General features: G+C 55.1%; 1 protein-coding gene and 1 non-coding gene across 2 annotated transcripts; both read left to right on the top strand.

Annotated features, from left to right (window-relative positions):
* Window positions 1–2,732: 2,732 nt before the first annotated feature.
* On the top strand, window positions 2,733–2,806 carry TRNAN-GUU (transfer RNA asparagine (anticodon GUU)). The gene has a single exon. It is a non-coding gene; the product is annotated as a tRNA-Asn (tRNA).
* A 4,897-nt stretch (window positions 2,807–7,703) lies between these two features.
* Window positions 7,704–13,856, top strand: LOC142006073 (C-signal-like). Its single transcript, XM_074983154.1, has 6 exons — window positions 7,704–7,850; window positions 8,870–8,921; window positions 9,619–9,806; window positions 11,581–11,739; window positions 12,684–12,803; window positions 13,659–13,856. Exons 1-6 carry the CDS (start codon window positions 7,704–7,706, stop codon window positions 13,854–13,856), a joined length of 864 nt encoding a protein of 287 aa, XP_074839255.1.
* Window positions 13,857–18,859: the final 5,003 nt, after the last annotated feature.

Below are 18,859 nucleotides of genomic sequence, written 5' to 3'. Positions count from 1 at the left end.
GGTGCAGACAGAGGAGTTGCGGCAACGATGTGTCTCTCCCTGTGACAATCGAAGAACGTCATCCCTGTCTCATGCCTTGCCAGGGAAGCGCGGCCATGCCGCCCAAGCCTGAGTCCCCTCCCGGCTGAGCCAGCGCACAGCCAGGCGGGCCAAGGGCAGAGTGAAGGGGGCGCCACATCCCGTGCCCCTCAGGGCCAAGCAGAGCTGCCTAGCACCCCAAGAGCCAGTGACAAGACACAAGAAAGCAAGCGCATCCGACTGCAAGAACAAGACGACGAGTGCCCTAACCGGCCATGTACCCGAGGGGCTGACAAGGATACCGAAGGCGAGATGGAGAGCGCAGCGCGAGGAACTGCTGGCGGACGAGCAAGCGGGACTCGGGAAAGATAGAAGGAGCAGACAGCCGATATGGCAAGCGAGCCTGAGAGCGCAGAGAGCTGGACGAAAGGACCGGCACGTCGACAGTCGCCTCGTCCCTTCTCGGAAGGCGTTTGACAGGAGAGATGAGAAAGTCACTCGTCAGGTGTTGGGGTCGTCCGGAGTGGACGGCAGACTGATACGGTTGCTGGAGGATACGGAGGAGGGTGAGGCGGCAGCGGCGAGCATGCGCGCAGAGATGGGAAGTTGGTTTAGAAGGAGGAGAGGTACGAGAGAAGGCGCTCCCCTAGCGCCGTGCGAGTTCATCACGCCCCCTCGAGAGAGCGATGGACAAGATCAAGGAAGAGGGAGAAGGGCTATCTGTGCAGGTCAAGAAAAACACCAAGTTGCGGTCGGCGGGTGAGGTAGTCATCGTGGAAGAAGATGAAGAGAAGCTAGGGAGAAGGGTGCAGGCGCTAAGCGGGGAAGGGAAAGGGCACGGGCCCATTCTGACCATCGCTTGGTAATTGGCGATAAGGAAATAGGGAGGAAGATCAGCGGCGAGGGGCTCGAAGGAGACAACGTAGAGAAGTTCACGCATCCGGCTAGGGGCGTAACGTATGATGTGGACTGGAAGAAGAAACTAGCGCCTAGGAGCGTGAAAGCAAGAGCGAGTTTGAAGGCGACGGATCAGATCTGGCAAAGCGAAAGGCAGAAAGCGGAGCGCTCAGCAGCATGTTGTCCGTCTGGGAGAGGTGGGTGAAAAGGCAAGTTTCAGCGAGAAGGTTCGTGGCGTTGGAGAGGAGTTGTTGGAGCAGGATGCTGAGAATAGGCTGGGCGCAGAAGGTCACCAAGGAGGAATTGTATGGGAAGATTCAGCCCAAAGGGAATCTGCTCCAGAAGGTTCCCCCAGTGGAAGTTCCAGGTCTCCGGGCTTATTTGCCAGAGGAAGGACGACTTGAAAAATGGAGAGCCCGGTATTGGGCATAACGGTGGGTTCGAATAGGAGAGGCAGAGCCCAGAGAGAACAGGGAGCCGATGGATCAGCTTGGCACGGAGCTCGTCTACAGCAAGCAGGGCGCTCCACGCTCGAGAGGGAAAGATGGAAGGCGCTAGTGAGACGGGCATTGGACACCAACGGGCGCTGAGCCCATGGTTGATGAGGACGATGGCAAGAGCCTCCCTGGTGTGTTCCCTCAGCAGGGGCCCGCCCACCTTTCTGGGCAGGAAAAGAGAGCCGGCAACCAGTGATGCTTCGGGCCGGCCAGGGAGCCAGGAGGCTGCGACCTCTCGCACATCAGCCCTTGACTTTCCAGCAGGCCATCACGGGCACGTGTCAGGACCAATGGCACGCAAATGAATGGCATTGGACAGGCGGGGCGAAAGAGCCCACCAATCGAGCCGATGGTGGCGTGCCCTTGGCATGCCAAAGGAGCCCTGATGGAAAATGGGCAGAAAGAGGGCCTGTGCTTCCCCTTTCTGGCCTCGAGCTCCCAGAGCCTCCCTCCTTGGTGCACTCCCTGTGCAGCCGCTCCCCCTTCTGCGTGGGAAAAGGGGATGAGGAAGCTCTCTTGCTTCACGACGCTTGAGGAGACGGAGACGGAGACGGAGACGGCGACGGAGACGGAGAGGGAGACGGGAGGCCTTCATCTCTCACGGGTGCGCTTGACTTGTGGGCAAGCAGCCACACCACTTCAGGGCCTCGGGCAGTGCTTGACAAGCTGTGTCCCGCCGGTCACAGGCCGCCCCCTGGGCTTCCACGCGCGTCCCATCAGACCTTCTCTTTCCAATTGCCCATGCGCAGGATGGCCAGAGTCCACTGGTTTCCGTCAACCTCCTCTTTCTTCCCACCTTTCTTAGGCAAGCGACACGCACGTAAAGCAAGGACACGTCGAGAGAGATGCACGTTCCTTGCGCACCACGCTGAGGCTGAGAGCCGTGTGCTCCCTCCGCCTCCATTCTAGGGGCTGCTATGGAAGAATGGGCACACCCCACAAGTCCTCAGGAGGCAAGGGCATTGAGCAAAAGTAGCCTCTGGCAGGAGACCACCTGGCTTCAAAGCCTCTTGTGGCTCACGCAGACGAAGGAGGGTCACTCCCGCGTCCTGTTTGCTCGCCTGCAGTGCCCAGCGCTGGGGCAAGAGTCTTGGCCGCCTGTGGGCTTCAGCCTGAATCAAAAGGCCACGAGAGGCAGGGCTAGCAGAGAAAGGTTTCGATCCATCGACCTCTGGGTTATGGGCCCAGCACGCTCCCGCTGCGCCACTCTGCTCAGCGCAGGGGCTGGGGCCCAGCGGGCAGCCTGGTGCTTCTCCTGCACCGATTGCCTGACGGCAAGGCGAGCACTGTGCTCGGAGGTGGCGCAAGCTGCCCGCAGGTGTCTCTGTGGCGCAATGGGTCAGCGCGTTCGGCTGTTAACCGAAAGGATGGTGGTTCGAGCCCACCCGGAGGCGGCGCGGTTAGGTGCCTGATGCTGTCTGCCCCTGTCTTACTGCAACCCCCCTCCTTTTGCCGCCGCCACCACCACCAGCCTTCCCTTCTGGCCTCTTCCCCAGAAGAGCATGCTGGGCCAGTCCTTCACCATCTAAACTGCACAGCGTTCTTCAGATAAAACAGCGGGAGAAAAGGTCGACAGTCAAACGGTTCGAGCCAACAAATGAGAGACCCCAATTGCAAGGATTTTGATGCAGGCTTGTAGAACAGACAGAGTAAACAGCCCGCTTGCTAAACAGGTCTCTGACCTCCTCCTCCTCCTCCTCCTCATTTAGCGTGGCTCCGAAGGTCTTTTGGGCTCAGTTGAGAGCACAGAGCTTCCACGAGACAGCACTGCCAGGAATCTTTCTGCCACTCGCTGGCTGGCTGGGGACACAGGAGGGGCAGGTCTGGCTGTTTAAAAAGGTCCCCTGTGCTATTGTGCACTTGTTTGCTCCTCCCCTGTCCTCACCTTGTCCTGTAGGCACACACTTAGTGGACACCTGTGCTGAGCTAATGCCCCTGTGGCTGCCTGGCCTGGGCCTCTGCCTCTTTTGCTGGTGGCCAACCTCCAGAGGGAGAGATTTGGCCTCAGGCTGGGCTCTGGCCTGTAAAGCTCCACTGTCCCTCTACAATCATTTACAGTCGTATTACTAAACCCCTCCCCCCCACACTTAAATCCTGCTCCTGGGTGCACACACACCACATGGCAGTGAGTGTACAGGGAAGCTGGGCATGCACTGGCTGCATGCATTGGCCCAGAACCCCCTAAATCTAGACATGAGTGGGCCAGGCTAACACCAGCAATACTGCCATGGATCAGAAGGTGGCCCTGAGAATGAAGGGATGAGACATTCACAGAGTGACACTTGAGTGGCTGAGGGTTCAGAGCCAGTTCAGAGCCAGTACAGCCAAATGAAGGGGAAGTTGTAGGAAGCAGTCCAGTGAGAGCTGGGAGGGGAAAGCCCAGGAGTGCTGGGTATAAGGTCCCTCCTGGGCTGGGACCAGAGGGAGAATGGGCCTAGGTTCCATCACCAGCCACTGAGGGTATGGTATAGACTGGGCCTCTGACAGGGAATGAGACAACTGCCTGGGTCACTGTGGGAGTGACAGAGAATTGAAGGAGTGTGTCCCAGAAGTGGGGAAATGCCAAGTTACCCGGACAAATCCTGAGTCAGAAGCTGGACAATTGTAGCTTCTGCCGGCAAGAGGTGCTGCCACAGCGAACAGGAGGGGTGTAGTCAGAGCATGGGCCTCATCTTGATAGAGCTAATGCCTCAGCTAAGCCATCCAGCAGTGAGCTGCTGCTCCATTGCACTGAACAAATGAAGAGAAGAAGAACACGCACATGGACACCAGCCCCTCACTTGTCCTGACACACTGTCAGAGAAAGGCAGAAGAAGGGCTTGTCTGGGTTTTGGAACCTGGGAGCTTTCTTATCCTAAGCAAGAATCATACCCTGAAATGACCCTCAGAAAAGAGGTGCTGGGTGTTCTTCAGAACCACATTTGACCAAATAGCCAGTTGCTGATACAAACAAGAAGTAGTCCTGTGGGACCCTATAGATTAACAGATATTTTGAGTCATAAGCTTCTGTGCACAAAGACCCGCTTCTTTAGATGTACTGATATGTACTGCACCAAACTTCAGGACTAATGCTGCTTTGCAGATGTAGCCTTTGTGTCCCTGAGCCTGAGCTATGGGGCAGCTGCAGGGAAGTTGTGGTCTCTGGAATGAGTTCAGTGGGTCAGAAGAGCTCTTTCAGCTAGAAGTGAGTTAGCTCAAGTGGCAGAGAGCTTGCTTAGCATGAGAGAGACAGTGGTATTAATGCCCACGTTCCCCAGGGGGAGATGTGTTTTTATTTGTTCTTCTTCAAGGCAGTGTCAGGCCAAGGGCTAAGTGCTTCTAGTGCCCCTTTCCCCTTATGACTTGGTAGCCCCCCACTAAAACAAGCCCATGAAGGGCAGAAAGTTGCTGGTCCCAGACATCCTAAATGCTATTCAAACCCATCAATATTTTTATAAACATGTCACTTCTTATTTAATATTTGAGAAAGAAAAATATCACTAGCATGGAAATTCTTTCCCTTAACACCCATTCACATCACGTGGGACACCAGTGCTCCCGAGACCAGTCTGGGAAACACTGGCTTAGGAGCAGCACATGGGATCTTTCCCAGTGCAGAAGACAATATGCTGCCTTTATGATAGACCCAATGTGGAAAGCAGCATATGGAAACTGGAAACACACAAATGATATAGGCGCATGGACAGTACAGACAGAATGAGCCACTCAGCTTTTCACACAGATCTCACCTGGCCATTTGGTAGAAGACTTGGTGAACCAGAGAACAGTGAGTCACACGTTCATATTACAGACCAGTAATGTCACATGGGGTCCCCTAATACTGGCCCAGAGGTGGGGGTAACATAAAGGGAGGTGTCGAGGTCCCCAGCTGGGAACAATGGACCCCAGAAGGTTTGCTGGGCAGCAGGGCTTCTACCTTTCTTTTTCTCCTCTGGGCTCCTATGGCTTTCTCCAGGAGATACCCCTTGGGACATGTGGTTAAAGGACATTAATCAGCAAGAGTGGCAAAAAGGTTGGAGTTCCGCTGTCAGCATGGAGACATCAGAGACTCCTTTAGATGAGGTTATAGGAACACTGCATTTTCCACACCTTTTACAACCTCAGCAGCCACTTCCAGATGTTCCAGTTGCACTACAATCTACCCGTGTTAGGGAGCTTTATGCAGGCTAGTCCATTCAGCACAGGGTGTATTTGTAACCCACACACCCAGAGGTATGTTTCAGTCCCCCATGTAATGGCAGTTACACAGAAAAAGCCTGAGTCTCCTTAGACAACAGGCTTTTAGCTCAAGCTGCTGAGATTCATCCCTTAAAGTCCAGAGATTCCAGGTTTGAATCCACCTGTTGGCAGTTACACAATCCCAGGGCAGGACTGTAGCTGGAGGAGATACCTTTAGTTTAGTTGGTGCAGATAATCAAGTGTGGAAAGCGTGCAGTGTGTGCTCCAGCACAGCCTGTACTATCCCACTTGGAGACCTTGGCAACTGCTCCCAGGCTGGCTCACATGGAAGTCTGACCTGCCCTGCTCTGCTCCCCAGTTAGCTGGGTTAAACTTCCCTTGGCTGCACATGCAGAAGCTGCAATCACAGGTGTCAGCAGAGCCCGTAGTTGGAAGGGAGCCTGAAACATCAGCCTGTATTTCAGAGGCCTGCTGTGCAAGCTAAGGCCTGGGCTAAAGAAAGGGGCAAAACTTGCTAAAGTAGTCGGGTTGTGGGCCATAGGCAGGCCCTGTTCCCGGACTCTGGCCAGAACTGGGCGGATATTGCAGAAAAATGTCCCAGAAGCACTAGGCCCAAGCCATGCAAGCCTATTCCAGAGCCCTGCCAGAACACCCCTCCCCCTCACCTCTCTCCCACCAGCATACTCCCCACAGATAGAAAGATCAGACTGGTCCGGCCTTGGGGCAAGGTGTGACATGATTGCATTCTGATGTGAACATACAAAACACTGAGAAATTTGGGGTGATGCCTATGGATGCTGGCAGCACTCAGAACCTCCAGCCCGTTCACTTACGGGGTAGCATGGAGCTAGAGCGGTCAGGGAATCTGCTTTATGCCCATTGTGCTGCTGAGTGGGAACTGCCTGAGATATTCACCTCCAGGCTGTTTGCACCCCAAAAAGACCTTCTTCACACACTCCCAAGCCCCTCTCCAAGACCTGTCCCAATGTCCAAGGGGCTGCTCTATGGATTGTCTGTGAAGCCACCTTCCTGGCTGAGTCAGCTGAACCCCACCCGCTCAGGTCCTCTGGGCCCTGGTGCACACTGCAGCGTTAGGTTTCAATCCCTGCCTGCCCACACTGTAGCTGGGCACAGGAGGTGGCGGGCTAATGTTGGTGGCCAGCAGGAGCCGGGAGCTGTTAGCTGTCTTTTGACTCTGTGTGGGCAAGAAAGGACAACTTGTTTCCAGCAACAGAGGAGGGTGGGGAGAAAAGAAAGGCTCTGCAAAGTCATGGACCAAGTCATCCCTCAAACCCACCCCATATGCTGCAGCTGGAAGCAGCTCCTGTCCGTTCCCTCCCACACAGATTACAAACCCTGACATAAATCTGGGCATGATGTGTGACCCTGCAGGCTGTGTTCTGCTGGATTCCTACAGAACTTGCTCAAACTTGAGTAATTTTGCCAGGTGTCCCATATTCAGCAAATGAAAACATGGTGACGCTAGGGAAGGTGCTGCCTTGGATTGTGGAAGAGACCCCTACCTTGCCGCTTACAACAGTGTTCAGTCTTCTCCAGCTCTAGCAGGGCTGGATACAAGCACCTGACCGATTGTTATTACCTCTACAAATGCGCGTCTACATCCTTAGCCATTCAGAGTCTTGCCCTCTACTTAAGTGCCAAAATTAACAAGCCATAGAACTTTACAGCAAAATCCTCACCTCCAACCACATGCTTCTCCAGCTTTTCACCCTCTCCCACTTTCTCCCTCCTCTGCGTACAGCACCACTGACAGCTGTGGAACGCAGATCATGATTGCAGTGACTCCTCGCTCAGGGTACAATCAGGACAGGGGTGTTGCCCTCCGGCACAGTAAGGTGGCCAGCACTTGATTGGCCCTGCACCGAAATGTTAGTAAGTAGTAGCCAAACCAGCTGATCCACTCACCCAGAGAGGAGGGGTAACAAATAGATGAATAAGGTTTGGCTCATTCCATCTCTTCCTGTCTAGTCACCTGAACGCAGCAGAGTAATTTCCCTGGAGGTATCATTATGCAACCCCAGCTGTGGGCAGGCAGGGAAGTCGGGGCTCTGACTAGTGCAGCTCTCACTGAGCAGAGGCCAGTGAGGGACCATGGCTGGCTTGAATCTCCGCGGCGTTCTGGTGACCGGGGCCAATCAAGGAATCGGCTTGGGACTCATCAAGCAGCTTCTGAGGAACTGGAACCCACCAGAGTGGGTGTTTGCCACCTGCCGGGACCCAGTGGGAGAGCGAATGCAGGTGAGAACATCACAAGGGGAGATGGAGTTAGTAGTAGCTAGAAGGGGAAGCGGAACCTGCTTAAGGGGCTTCCAGTCTCAGGGGTGCCGGGACCCACACACCAGAGCAGGCCGTGACTGCAGACACTGCTCTGGCTAGAAGGTGCGCAGCTGCACCCAAACTACCTCTACACCTGGCAGCTCAAATCCCAGAGCACCGAGGATGTGGCAGCACTGGCTGGGCCTGGGCTAACTACCCAGGGGCTGTGGACAGGCTCGCCCAGCATAGGTACTTAGTGACTATAGCACAGCTATACCCAGTCCTGCCAGCCTCCAGAGAGCCCAGATTATGAGTTCAACCCCTCCCTTGTCTGCCGCTACCTCAGCCCTCTGCCTTCTCAGCTCTGCTCCCGCACCCAGCCTGGGGAACTGTAGGCTCCGAGTAACTTCTGGGTCATGGCATCAGCTCCTTCCACAGCTGACAAATTCCCCACTCACAACCAGCTGATGAGAGCTTGTGACACTGGCAGCCACCAGCTGCTGGGAGGGGACTCCCTTTACCACCCCTGAGGGAACTGCCCTCCAACACCTTCCTCCCAATCCCTATCAGTCTCCCTCCTACCTCCACATTCCCGTCCAATTCCTAGCCCTGCCTGCTGCTCCCCCATGCCCTGCTCCTCCCCAGCATCCCCATTCCCAATGGCCCACCCGTGCTGCACAGTCTGTGTGCCTGGCCTAGTCATGGGACACAGATTTGCAGAGGGCACTGAAGGAACACAGGTGTGTCTGTGATGGGGAAGTGATTTGGGTCCATGACTCCATCTCACTGAATTACATGATGGCAGTGTAAATGTTCAGGGGCGATTAGAATGCTCCTCTGGTCCTATAACCTCAGGGCAGGACACTGCACAAAAAGTATTGGCAGAGGAAAGCAGTAAGACATTGACTTGGTGCCAAGGGTCAGAGGGGATCTGGACTGTGCCCGGCCTGGCCCTGGGTGTGGGCCCAATGTCCATAACCATGAACTTTATTCTTTTTTAGGAATTGCACAACCTAGCAGCCAAACTTCCAAACCTGGTGATCGTTGTGCTCAGTGGGTGCCCAGTTCCAGGCCCAGAGCTGAGGTTCCCTCTCCCCGCGGCATGTTCTTCCCATTCCTATACCCCTCCATGTCCCTGTCTCCAGGCCCTCCCGCTCCCAGTGAGAAGAACAGGACCAGAGTCAATAATCACTGAGATCCCATTGACCTTACCTAGATCCAGAGGAGCAGGGGTGAGTGAAGAGTCTGGCTGGGTAGGTTGGCTCTGGAGAGGCTGGAAAGCCCAAGGGATACCCTGTGGCAGGCCTCTCATGTGAGAATCACACATGGGCAGCTCTGTCCAGCATTCTTACCCCTGGGATGGAGCCTTGCAGTCCAGCTGGGGACTGCTCTCACCTACAATGCATCACAAACAATTTTAAATCATCCACTTCCTTTGTCTAAGTCAGACCAACGCCACATTTAGGAACTAATCATTAACTCCAGCACATTTACATTTTCTAGGCTACTCAGATTGGCCAAGGAACTGGTCATAATTGTCTCTCTAAATTAGCCTTTCCTCTTGTTGCTCCAGCACAGCTCCCCATGCCTGGACCCAGCAGCAGTCCCCACCCCCCAACTCCCTTCCCCAACCCCTCTCCCACCTCTGAGCCCAATGTAAGAAGCCCTCTGGCCCAGGGAGACATGCTCTGGTGGGAGTGACATCAGAGAGGAGGAATCATGCACTTGACCCCCTGATCTGTCAACGTAGAAGTCACAGACCCAGCCAGCATCAAGGAGGCAGCACCCAGAGTTGAGGTACACCTGAAAGGCTCGGGGCTCAGTGTGCTGATAAACAACGTTGGGATACTGAAGTTGAACATGCTGGAGTTGGAGACACCAGAGGACGTGGCCCTGGTGTATTCAACCAAAGTGATTGGGCCCTTGCTGATGAGCCAGGTAAGGGTCCTGACAGGGAGCACGTGGCCAGATGCACCAGGGTTTGATTGTGCTTGGGCCAGGAGTCCTCCCTTCCCTAGGTTTGGGTAACTGGATCAATGTGGGGCCTTGGCTGGTAGCACAAAGGCTACAAGTGCATTATGGGACTTGAACCACTCAGAAATGAAACCTCACCCCCAGATCGCTGTATGGCCCTGGCTCTACAGCACACAGCATTTCAATCCCTCAATTTTCAACATCCAGAGCATCAGTGCAAGGACAGTGCCATGCATGAGGCCCCTGTTACCTCATACAAGAGACCTCTTGTCTCCCCAATCCCACCATTATGTGTGGCATTGTGGCTCTCCCTACACCCCACAGCTGGGGCCCTGCTGGCAGAAGGGCACCTGTCTCCTCAGGGGACGAGGATGATTGCAGTGTGCAGCTGCAAGATGGTCTCTGGTTGCCCGGGCTGAGGCTCCTGGGCACAGGGCCACAGCCAGGAACTAGGGGTCATGGACCCGTGAGAGCAGAAACATATCTTTTCTCCTTGACGAATAGGCCCCAGTGGGATGAGCAGCAGGAAGGGGCTATCAGGGCTGTTTCCCTCTTTTACCAAGGCACTGAGTGCTTGTGAGCATCTGTCTAAGGCCCCTGGACCCCCTGGGCAGCTCATGATGCTCACGAATGGAGGTCTGGGTCTGAACACCGGCAGCTGTCCTCCCCATGCCCTGCCCCCACTCAGCCTCTTCCCCTGATGCCCCACCCACACTGCACCCCCCCCACTCACACTTCAGCCCCACCCTGAGGGAATTTTTGAGTCAGTTGCAAGAGGAACTGGCACTAACTCGACGGCCCAAAAATGAGCTTCCCCATGTGTTCACTACAAAGCCATCTCAGTGCTGGGTGCTCAGCAGAGTGATGGTCCCCAGGAGGGCTCACCTAGGCTGCCTTGTGAGCAGCAGGCCTGCTGACCCTGCATGTGGTGGAGCAGAAGGGGCTGGGGGGCAGGACAGGCTCAGAGGCTCCATGCAGGGTGGGTCTGTCACTGGCCTGTGTGCAGAGACCCAGTCCGGCACAGGCCAGGGAAGCAGGGCTTGTGTGGCCAGAGGCCGGGGGGGTTCAGGCACCTGATCCAGAGCCAGCACAGACGTTAGCTTCATGCCAAGGGCAGACGATGGGCAGGTGCCTCACAACAGGGGAAAGAGATTCTTCCAACCCCCGGCAGGGCTGTGGGGAGGCTCTGTGCCCTTCCTGGTCCTCATCCTTCCACTCCTCTCCCCCCACACCCTAGCTCCTGGCTGGGCATCTTGGACCCTTCCTCCTCCCCAAAGTAGGTGGTTGGGGGAGCAGCATCTAGCCTGAGTCTCTGAGCCTCAGGGCTCCTGACTAGGACATAGTGAGGGTCCCCGTAGGTGTCCACATGACTCTTACTGTGCCCTGGCTCTGACTTTCAGCCAGGCCCAGGCAAAGCCTCCTTGCTGAAGATCCGTCACTGAGCCATGGTCAGAGCCATGTGGGCAGCTGTGGGGAACCACAGACTCCCCCATCTGCCCTGGATGGGGACTCTGAACACAGGGACATGACTTGGGGATCGTTGTTGGCCCCTACAGGGTATGAATAGGATCCACAGCTCTGCACACCTGCCTGGGTGGGGCTCCTGCTTCTGGCCTGGCCAGGGGCTGGGCATCAACCGGAAGAGCAGAGACCCATTCCCTTCTGGTGCCCTGCCTCACGAGCATGATGCTGGTTCCTTTTCTGACCCCATGGCTGCTCTGCTCTCCCCACTGCCCAGGCCTTCCTGCCCTTGCTGAAGCAGGCTGCCCAGGGAAGCCCCCAGAGAGGGCTGAGCTGCAGCAAGGCGGCCGTCGCCAACATGTCCAGCATGGCTGGCTCCATCCAGAATGTCTGTGGCTGGGAAATGGTCCAAATCATCTCCTATCGCTGCAGCAAGGTACAGGGCACACCCAGCAGGGCCTGACCGCTGGCTGGGTTTGCTACTTACACAAATTCGCGTCGCTTGGTGTGTTCCCCTTATTCCCCATCCTACTTCCACCACTCCAGCCTCCAGTCCCGTGTTGGGCAGGGCCGGCAGTTTGTTGCCTGTCTGCAATTCACTTAGACTTCAGCGCAGAGCTCCCATCCGGTGAGGAAGTTTCTGTTGTGCCTGTATCCCGCTGGAGAAATCCCCACACTGTGATGGGCTGGGAGCAGCTCAGACCCCGTCTAGCCAGTCTCAGCTCAGGGAAGAACCATTGAAGAGCTCTTAATTCTACCCCCTCCCGGGGTGGACATACCCCATCTAGACACCAACCCCAGTTCAGCTCCAGGGGGCCAAATCCTCACGGTGCCTGCAAGAGTTGTGAGGGAACCCAAAGGAGCATCGATGTCACAGTTCCACTTTCCCCTATTGGCCCAGATCCTGCATATCCAAGAGCAGCTTAAGCACGGCTCTCAGGTGTGATCACCTGTCACAGGTCACTGGAGGCCTCAGCATCAGTGGCTTATCAAAGTGCAGCTACACCCGCATCTCTATGGCTTGCTGTCATAATTGAGAGCACAAGAGAGTGCAGCTCACAGTAGTGTTTTCTTCTCACAAGTGCTTCCTACGAGCTGAGTGCTTGGGCAGCCATCCAGGAGAAATTCAAATGCTGCCCAGCTGATTAGCAGAGCACCCGCAGCTGGCAGCATGTGTTTCTATTGGCGGTGCCCATCTGCACATGCCTCAGTGTACATAAAATTTATTCTGCATGTAGAAAGATGAAATTAAAAGGAATGTTGCTCTCACCCCTTTGTCTGTCTGTCCCACCTCTCCCTTCAGGAGTGTTGGTCGTTTCCTACAGGATGCATGACCTCCCCCACACTCTGCTATCTCTGCTCATGGCATCTTGTCCTCAGGTGGCTCTGAACATGCTCACCAAGTGCCAGGCCTTGAGGTACAGCAGAGATGGGATCCTGAGTGTTGCTGTCCATCCTGGCTGGGTGCAGACAGACATGGGGAATTTCAGCTCCATCCAGGTCAGTACCTTGCTGGGAGAGGCCAGTGGTAGCCACATGTTGAGGCAGATGTTCTTTGTAGGGGTAATGGTCATGCTGGAACCTGTCCTGCCCTCCACCTCTGCCCTCTGTGGAGGGATTGTGTCCCACTCAGATTCCCTCAGGGATTTAATGTTGTGCCCTGGGCTTCCAACCTCCTGCTGCCGCTTGCTTAGTTCCTCAAGATGCTGGCATCCCAGAGTGAAGGGGAGCAGAGCTGCTGCTGTGGGGAGCTGGACAGTAGGAATTTGTTGTCATGGGCATCATCTCACAGATACTGGCATGGGGGTCCAATCTGTGATCTCCACCTAGTATCCTCATGTACCCCAAATCCCAACTCCCAGCCTGGACCCTGGATCCCTTCTACACCCCACTCCCAACCCAGAGCCTAAACCCACTCCAGCGCTCCAGCCCACAGCCTGGACCCCCATCCTCACACCTACCCCCTGTCCCGAGCACCTTCCACACCCAGCGCTCCCTTCTGGCAACCCAAATCCCTAATTTCCAGCATCTCCCTAAAGCCTGAACTCCCAGCCACAGCCCTCACATTCCTGCACCCCAACCCTCTGTCCCAGCCTGGAGCCCCTCCCTCACTCAGACCTCTTGCCTCCACTCTCACCACATGAATTGTGTTATGTGCACCAGGGTGCAGGTGAGGTGTCACATAACAGCTGCGTGTTGCACTTCCCTTTGCCTTGAGACACATAAGAAAATTCATGCCACTGAGGGGAGGGAAAGCTCAAGGGAACACCAGCTGGACCCTGTCTGTGGGCCCCTGGTGCTCTGGGTCACTCCCAGAGCAGGCTCGCCCCCACTCACTCTGCTTTCCCCCCACAGCACCCAATTACGGTGGACGAGAGTGTCCGAGGGATGCTGCAAGTGCTCTCCACGCTCTCCGAGAAGGACAACGGGGACTTTGTGGCCTGGGAAGGGAAAGTTCTCATCCCTGATGAGATGTTCCCAGCCCTGCTCCAGGAGCCTCAGGCCAGCCTGTTCCAGGCACCACGCTGTCAGCCATGCCTGTGTCCTCAATAAACCCACTGAGCTAAGGCAGCAGCCCTGACTGAGACTGGCATGTTCTGTCCTCTCCTGGAAGCCACCAGCTGCGCCCGGGTGGAGCTGCCATGTGATCATTGGTTCCTCCCCCCACAGCCAAAGACCAGAGCTGGCCTGCAAGGGACGACCTTTGGGTGGCCTGCTGGGATGGGGTGGCTGGTGGTGGCAGCCAGGGGTGGGGAAAACACCCAGGACTTCACTGCTTCAGGCAAGAGGCCCAGAGAGAACCCATAGGCACTGACATCCCTTCTCCCAATCTCATGCAGAGTATTGATTTAGCCACACCGAGCTACCCCGGCTGATGCTGTCTAACCTGGGCCAAGAAGCCCCTACCCCCAAAGCACCCCAGAAGGCTCTGGGATGGGGTGGGCAGGAGCCTCTGTATACGCTGGATCTCTCTCTTCACGTGTCTGTTATACAGGAGGATTCTCTGGGCACAGCTGAGAGAGCCAAATCAAGGCAAATTGATTTAAAAAGGGTATAGAGGTGTGGGCCAGGGATGTGTGCCCCCTCTGGGGTGGAGCAGGCCACAAGACCCCTTCAACTCTAGACATTGTCTGGTTCTGGACAGGCAGCACCGTCTACAGGACCGAATCCACTTTGAACAGGGCTGCAGGTAGGCAGCATATGGGCCCAGGCCCCAGGGCAGGGTTGGCTGCAGCCCAAACAGGCAATCAAAGTCTAAGCCCCAGCCCTAAGTCAGGGCAGGGCTGCAGTTCACTAGTCAGGCTCAGCCCTTCCAGTAGAGCAGAGCTCACACAGTCTGTGTAGGGGCCCTGGGGCAGGGCTGGGTCACCGTTAATCAGGCTCAGCACCTTGTTAGCAGGGTTGAGCAGTCCAAACAATATCCGGGCCCCGGCGCTGAGTTGCTGGGCTGAGCCCATGAACAGTACATGAGCCTGAACCCAGGGGCAGGGATGAGGGGTTCACACATTGTACCAGTGGGTTTTCCCTGAAGCGGTATAGAGCAGTGAGTGCAGGTTGGGAGAGGCAAAGCAGAGGGGGAGGGGGCACAGGCACACCCCCTCCACTGTGCCCCAGCCCAAGGCCCAAACCACAGCTCACGCCACAGCTGGTCTGTGGGGATCCCCCAAAACACACCCACATGGGCTCTGGGGGCACAGTCCCCAAGCTGCCTCCTACCTCCACCTTCCTTGGCTCAGAGCCCCACTGAAGGTTGTCTGGGAGACCGGGCAGCTCTATGTCCTCCGGGTAAGTAACCGCCGGCAGGTCCAGAAATTCGGACATGTCCACATCATTGGGTAGTGGACTGACACAAGGGCTGTAGGCTCAAGCTGGTCTGGGGCTCCTGGGTAGCTGTCAGCCAGCAGGCTCACAAGCTTGGGTAGGTCCGGGATGCCTATGTAGCTGTTGCCAACGGGCTCACAAACTGGGGCAGGTCCTGGATGCCCTGAAATTGGCCTTTGTTCCCCACTGGACCAAGCCCGGCTGCTGTCAGGGCAGCTACTGCTGTGTCTCATACCCTCCTGCTCACCTCCCACTGAGCCAGCCCCTGAAAGGCCTGTCAGACACAGCGTGAAAGTGCATCAGAGAGAAAGCCGTGCTAATCTATATACTATCAAAACACAAAAGCAGTCCAGTAGCACTTTAAAGACTAATGAAATAACTTCTTAGGTGATGGGCTTTCGTGGGACAGACCCACTTTTGTCCCATGAAAGCTCACCCCATAAATTATTTTCTTAGTCTTTAAAATGCTACTGAACTGCTTTTTTTGTTTTGATAGTGTGGAAGTGGATGGGCTGTTAGTAGAGGGAGGGGGTCCTCCTAATTTGCACTACCTTTCCCCACCAGCAGCCCCCCAAACCTGGTGCTGCACCAAATGGGCTGGAAAAATGCAGCTAATTATGAACTTCATTGTCACCCGCTATTTCCCACTGGGCCTAGCCTGCCCCTGCCTGAGCCACTCACCAGTCTGTCCCACTCTCCTCCTCATCCAGCATCTTAACTTTCCACCTCCAGAGAAGGCTGTGACCAGAAGACAACATCTTAGACAGCTCAGCCAACCAAATCCCAGCTTCTACCTCTGTCCACCCCACAGCCCCCACTGTCTGTTGTCCATCTGCTCCTTGCTGCTCTTGGGCTCTTCCTCTGAGATTCCACTGCCCCACCTCTGGCTCCCCCCGCCCTGCCCCGTCAGTGGAGCTACCAGAGCCAAGGGGCCAGGCACCTGCCACTATTTCCTGCCTGAGGGGAGCAGGAGGTGGCCTGGGGGAGGACATGAGGCAGACCCCTGTAGGGCATCAGGGGGGAGGCGGGGACAGAGCAGAGCAGGACACCATTTCAAAGGTAGAGCAGACGGGGAATGACGGGGGATACCAATTGGCTGGAACTTCACCCCTGGGTCCCAAACGGTGGCAGCAACCAGCATGTGCGCGGAGCAGTGACCATGCCACAGCCTCAGTGTTTTCCCCAGCAAGGACAGCCTTTGAGTGACAAGCTCAGCCTCCCCTCTCACACATGCTGCCCACACAGCATATCTTAGGGGGGGCTGTAACTGAAACACAAACCTTGCTGCAAGCAAAAGTTGAACCTGAGCAGGGAAACCTGTTGAATTTCTGGTCCAATATCTTAACCACTTGGCCATCACAGCTGAGAGAGTGGGACTGTCCCAAAGCCAGAGACACTGGCAAACCATCACAGGGCCCAGGCCTCATATCATTGGCAATACAAAATTCAAACAGCACTCTGGCTCATAGCACACGGGGGATTTGGTTCTCTCTGTAGTTAGCCGTGTGCAATGGCACAAGAGATCACTTTGTAGCATCTCCCCGTCCCAGTGGGAAAGGGAACAGCTCTGATCTGGAGGCCGAATTTAAAAGAGGAAGTCAGGGCCTTGGATGAAACTCATGGATCGGATGCAGGACTCAGGACCCTTTCCCCAACTGTATTTATATACCCCCATCTGACACTGTGTGCTGCTTAAGCTGTCTCGCTGCCTCCAGCATGCTCTGAGCTCAGGGGCATGTGGGTGACCTGCCCTACAGCTGAGAGGGCATCAAGCCCCTCCTGCCAGTACACCCCCGGGAGCAGAGCCATTGTGCTCTAGAGTGAGCTAAAGCACAGCAGGGTTGAGTGAGACGCTGTGGCTATGTTCCTTACCACATGCTGGAGCTGCCTTCCATCAGAGCTTTAGTTTGCTCTCTGCAAACCACTCGACGTGTTCCTCTTTTGGCCTCTCTGTCGATTGCAGCCAGTGAGGACAGGACAGGCTACCCCGACCAAGGCTGCTGGCTGATGTTTGTGTTTCTCACTGAAAGGTACCACGGGCTGTCTCAGTCCAGGAACTCATGGGAGCAGGGAATGCTGAGTCACAAGCCAGCCTTAGAAGCAGGAATCCGTGCCACGATAGAAACGAGATGCTGTGTTTATTGCTGGTTTCAATGGGGGAACTTCTGTGACATGCAGTGCCCCAAGAATCTCAGCTGGGCTCTTCTTTGCCCTGACATGTGGATGGTTAACCTGGTACAGGAGTGGCCAGAGGGCTAAGTGCTGACTTCCATAGCTCAGCTGGTAGCACAAAGGACTGTTGGGAGTGTTCAGGAATTTCTCCTTACAGCTATGTCTACACTAGCACAAATCTTCAAAATGGCCATGCAAATGGCCATTTTGAAGACTATCGATGAGGCACTGAAATGCATATTCAGCTCCTCATTAGCATGCCGCCAGCTGCGGCTCTTTGAAACTGCCGTGTTTAGCTGCTGCGCGGCTCGTCCAGATGGAGGTACTTTCGAAAAGCTATTTTGAAGAGCCGCGGCCGGCAGCATGCTAATGAGGCACTGAATATGCATTTCAGCACCTCATTAGTAACCTTCAAATGGCCATTTGCATGGCCATTTCGAAGATTTGTGCTTGTGTAGACATGCCCTAGTTCTCTGCTTCAGGTTTCAGCAAATGGGTCTTCTTTTTCCTCCCCTTGCTGAAGAAGAGTAAAAGAAAGGAATAGGATGCCAGCGTGTAGGCACCACAGAAAAGGCTGACTGTTTTTTTCATGAGCATTGACCAGCATCAGAGAAAGCAGTGGTGGTGCCCCAAGAACTTACAAGTTGGTCCACAGCCTCTTTAATGAAGAAATCTGCTGAAGTCTGGGATTAAACCAGGACTTTTATATCATCAGTCTAAGACTCTCTCAAATGAGCTACCGTAGCACCTAATTAGGTACATCTGGGGCTATCAAAACTCTCCCCGGGATATTTTTCTTAACTATGGCTGGCAAGACATAAACTATGGCCAGTGACCCTGTGAAGCAAGATGAGTATGACCTGCTTCCCTCAACTTTACTCACTTCTTTACATCATTTTGCCTTACTTCCCTGGTTGGCCTGGTGGCCGCAGGGGACTGCAGGATGCTGCTGATGGGTAAGAAGATGGGATGCAACACCCTGGCTGCAAGGGGATCCAACCACCTAATTTCCATTTGGCGCCAGGATCCTGGTATGACCTGCTGGTGGCCAAGCTTTTGGGAAGGGGACTGAGGTTGGCAGGGCCACTCGTGTGTGAAGGTCAAGAGTTACAAAGACAAAGCAACTCCTAGAACAGCCTCTGAAGACATGACCTTTATGGATGAAGGATCCTATTCTGTATCTGCATAAGGGAAGTTGGGAGAGGATGAGATTTTCCCCTCCTCTGAGAAGTCAAACAACCAGCCTGAGAGCAGGCTGCAGTCCTCTGCTCTAGCAGCTGAGCCTGTGATGGGCTCCCTCCAATTTCTCTAAGGCCTTCAGCCTTGTGTGCCAGGGTAAGTGGTGCCTTGGGGATGGAATTGAGGGGAGGGGGAAGTGCCTGTGTGAGAGTTCCTGTAGTGTAGTGCCTCTCACATTTACTTAACACACAAAAGGTACCTGCGACAAAACCAGGCAGAAACACAACTTTGATTATTCTTGGTGCCCAGGAAAACACACCTCCTTCTTGCCCACCTGCCACTTGAGCTAATTCTGCTCCTTGGGAACACTTTTCCTGAGCACC

This window comes from Carettochelys insculpta, unplaced genomic scaffold (assembly GCF_033958435.1).
Source record: "Carettochelys insculpta isolate YL-2023 unplaced genomic scaffold, ASM3395843v1 scaffold_0039, whole genome shotgun sequence".
Classification (NCBI taxonomy): Eukaryota; Metazoa; Chordata; order Testudines; family Carettochelyidae; genus Carettochelys; species Carettochelys insculpta.
This window is presented reverse-complemented; position numbering and strand designations above follow the sequence as displayed.

Bases quoted from the DNA above. Each gene is read 5' to 3' on its own strand.
- LOC142006073 (XM_074983154.1), top strand. From the start codon at position 7,704: ATGGCTGGCTTGAATCTCCGCGGCGTTCTGGTGACCGGGGCCAATCAA. The intron at 8,922-9,618 runs GTGGGTGCCCAG...CTGTCAACGTAG, and splicing joins CCTGGTGATCGTTGTGCTCA to AAGTCACAGACCCAGCCAGC. The intron at 9,807-11,580 runs GTAAGGGTCCTG...CCCACTGCCCAG, and splicing joins GGCCCTTGCTGATGAGCCAG to GCCTTCCTGCCCTTGCTGAA.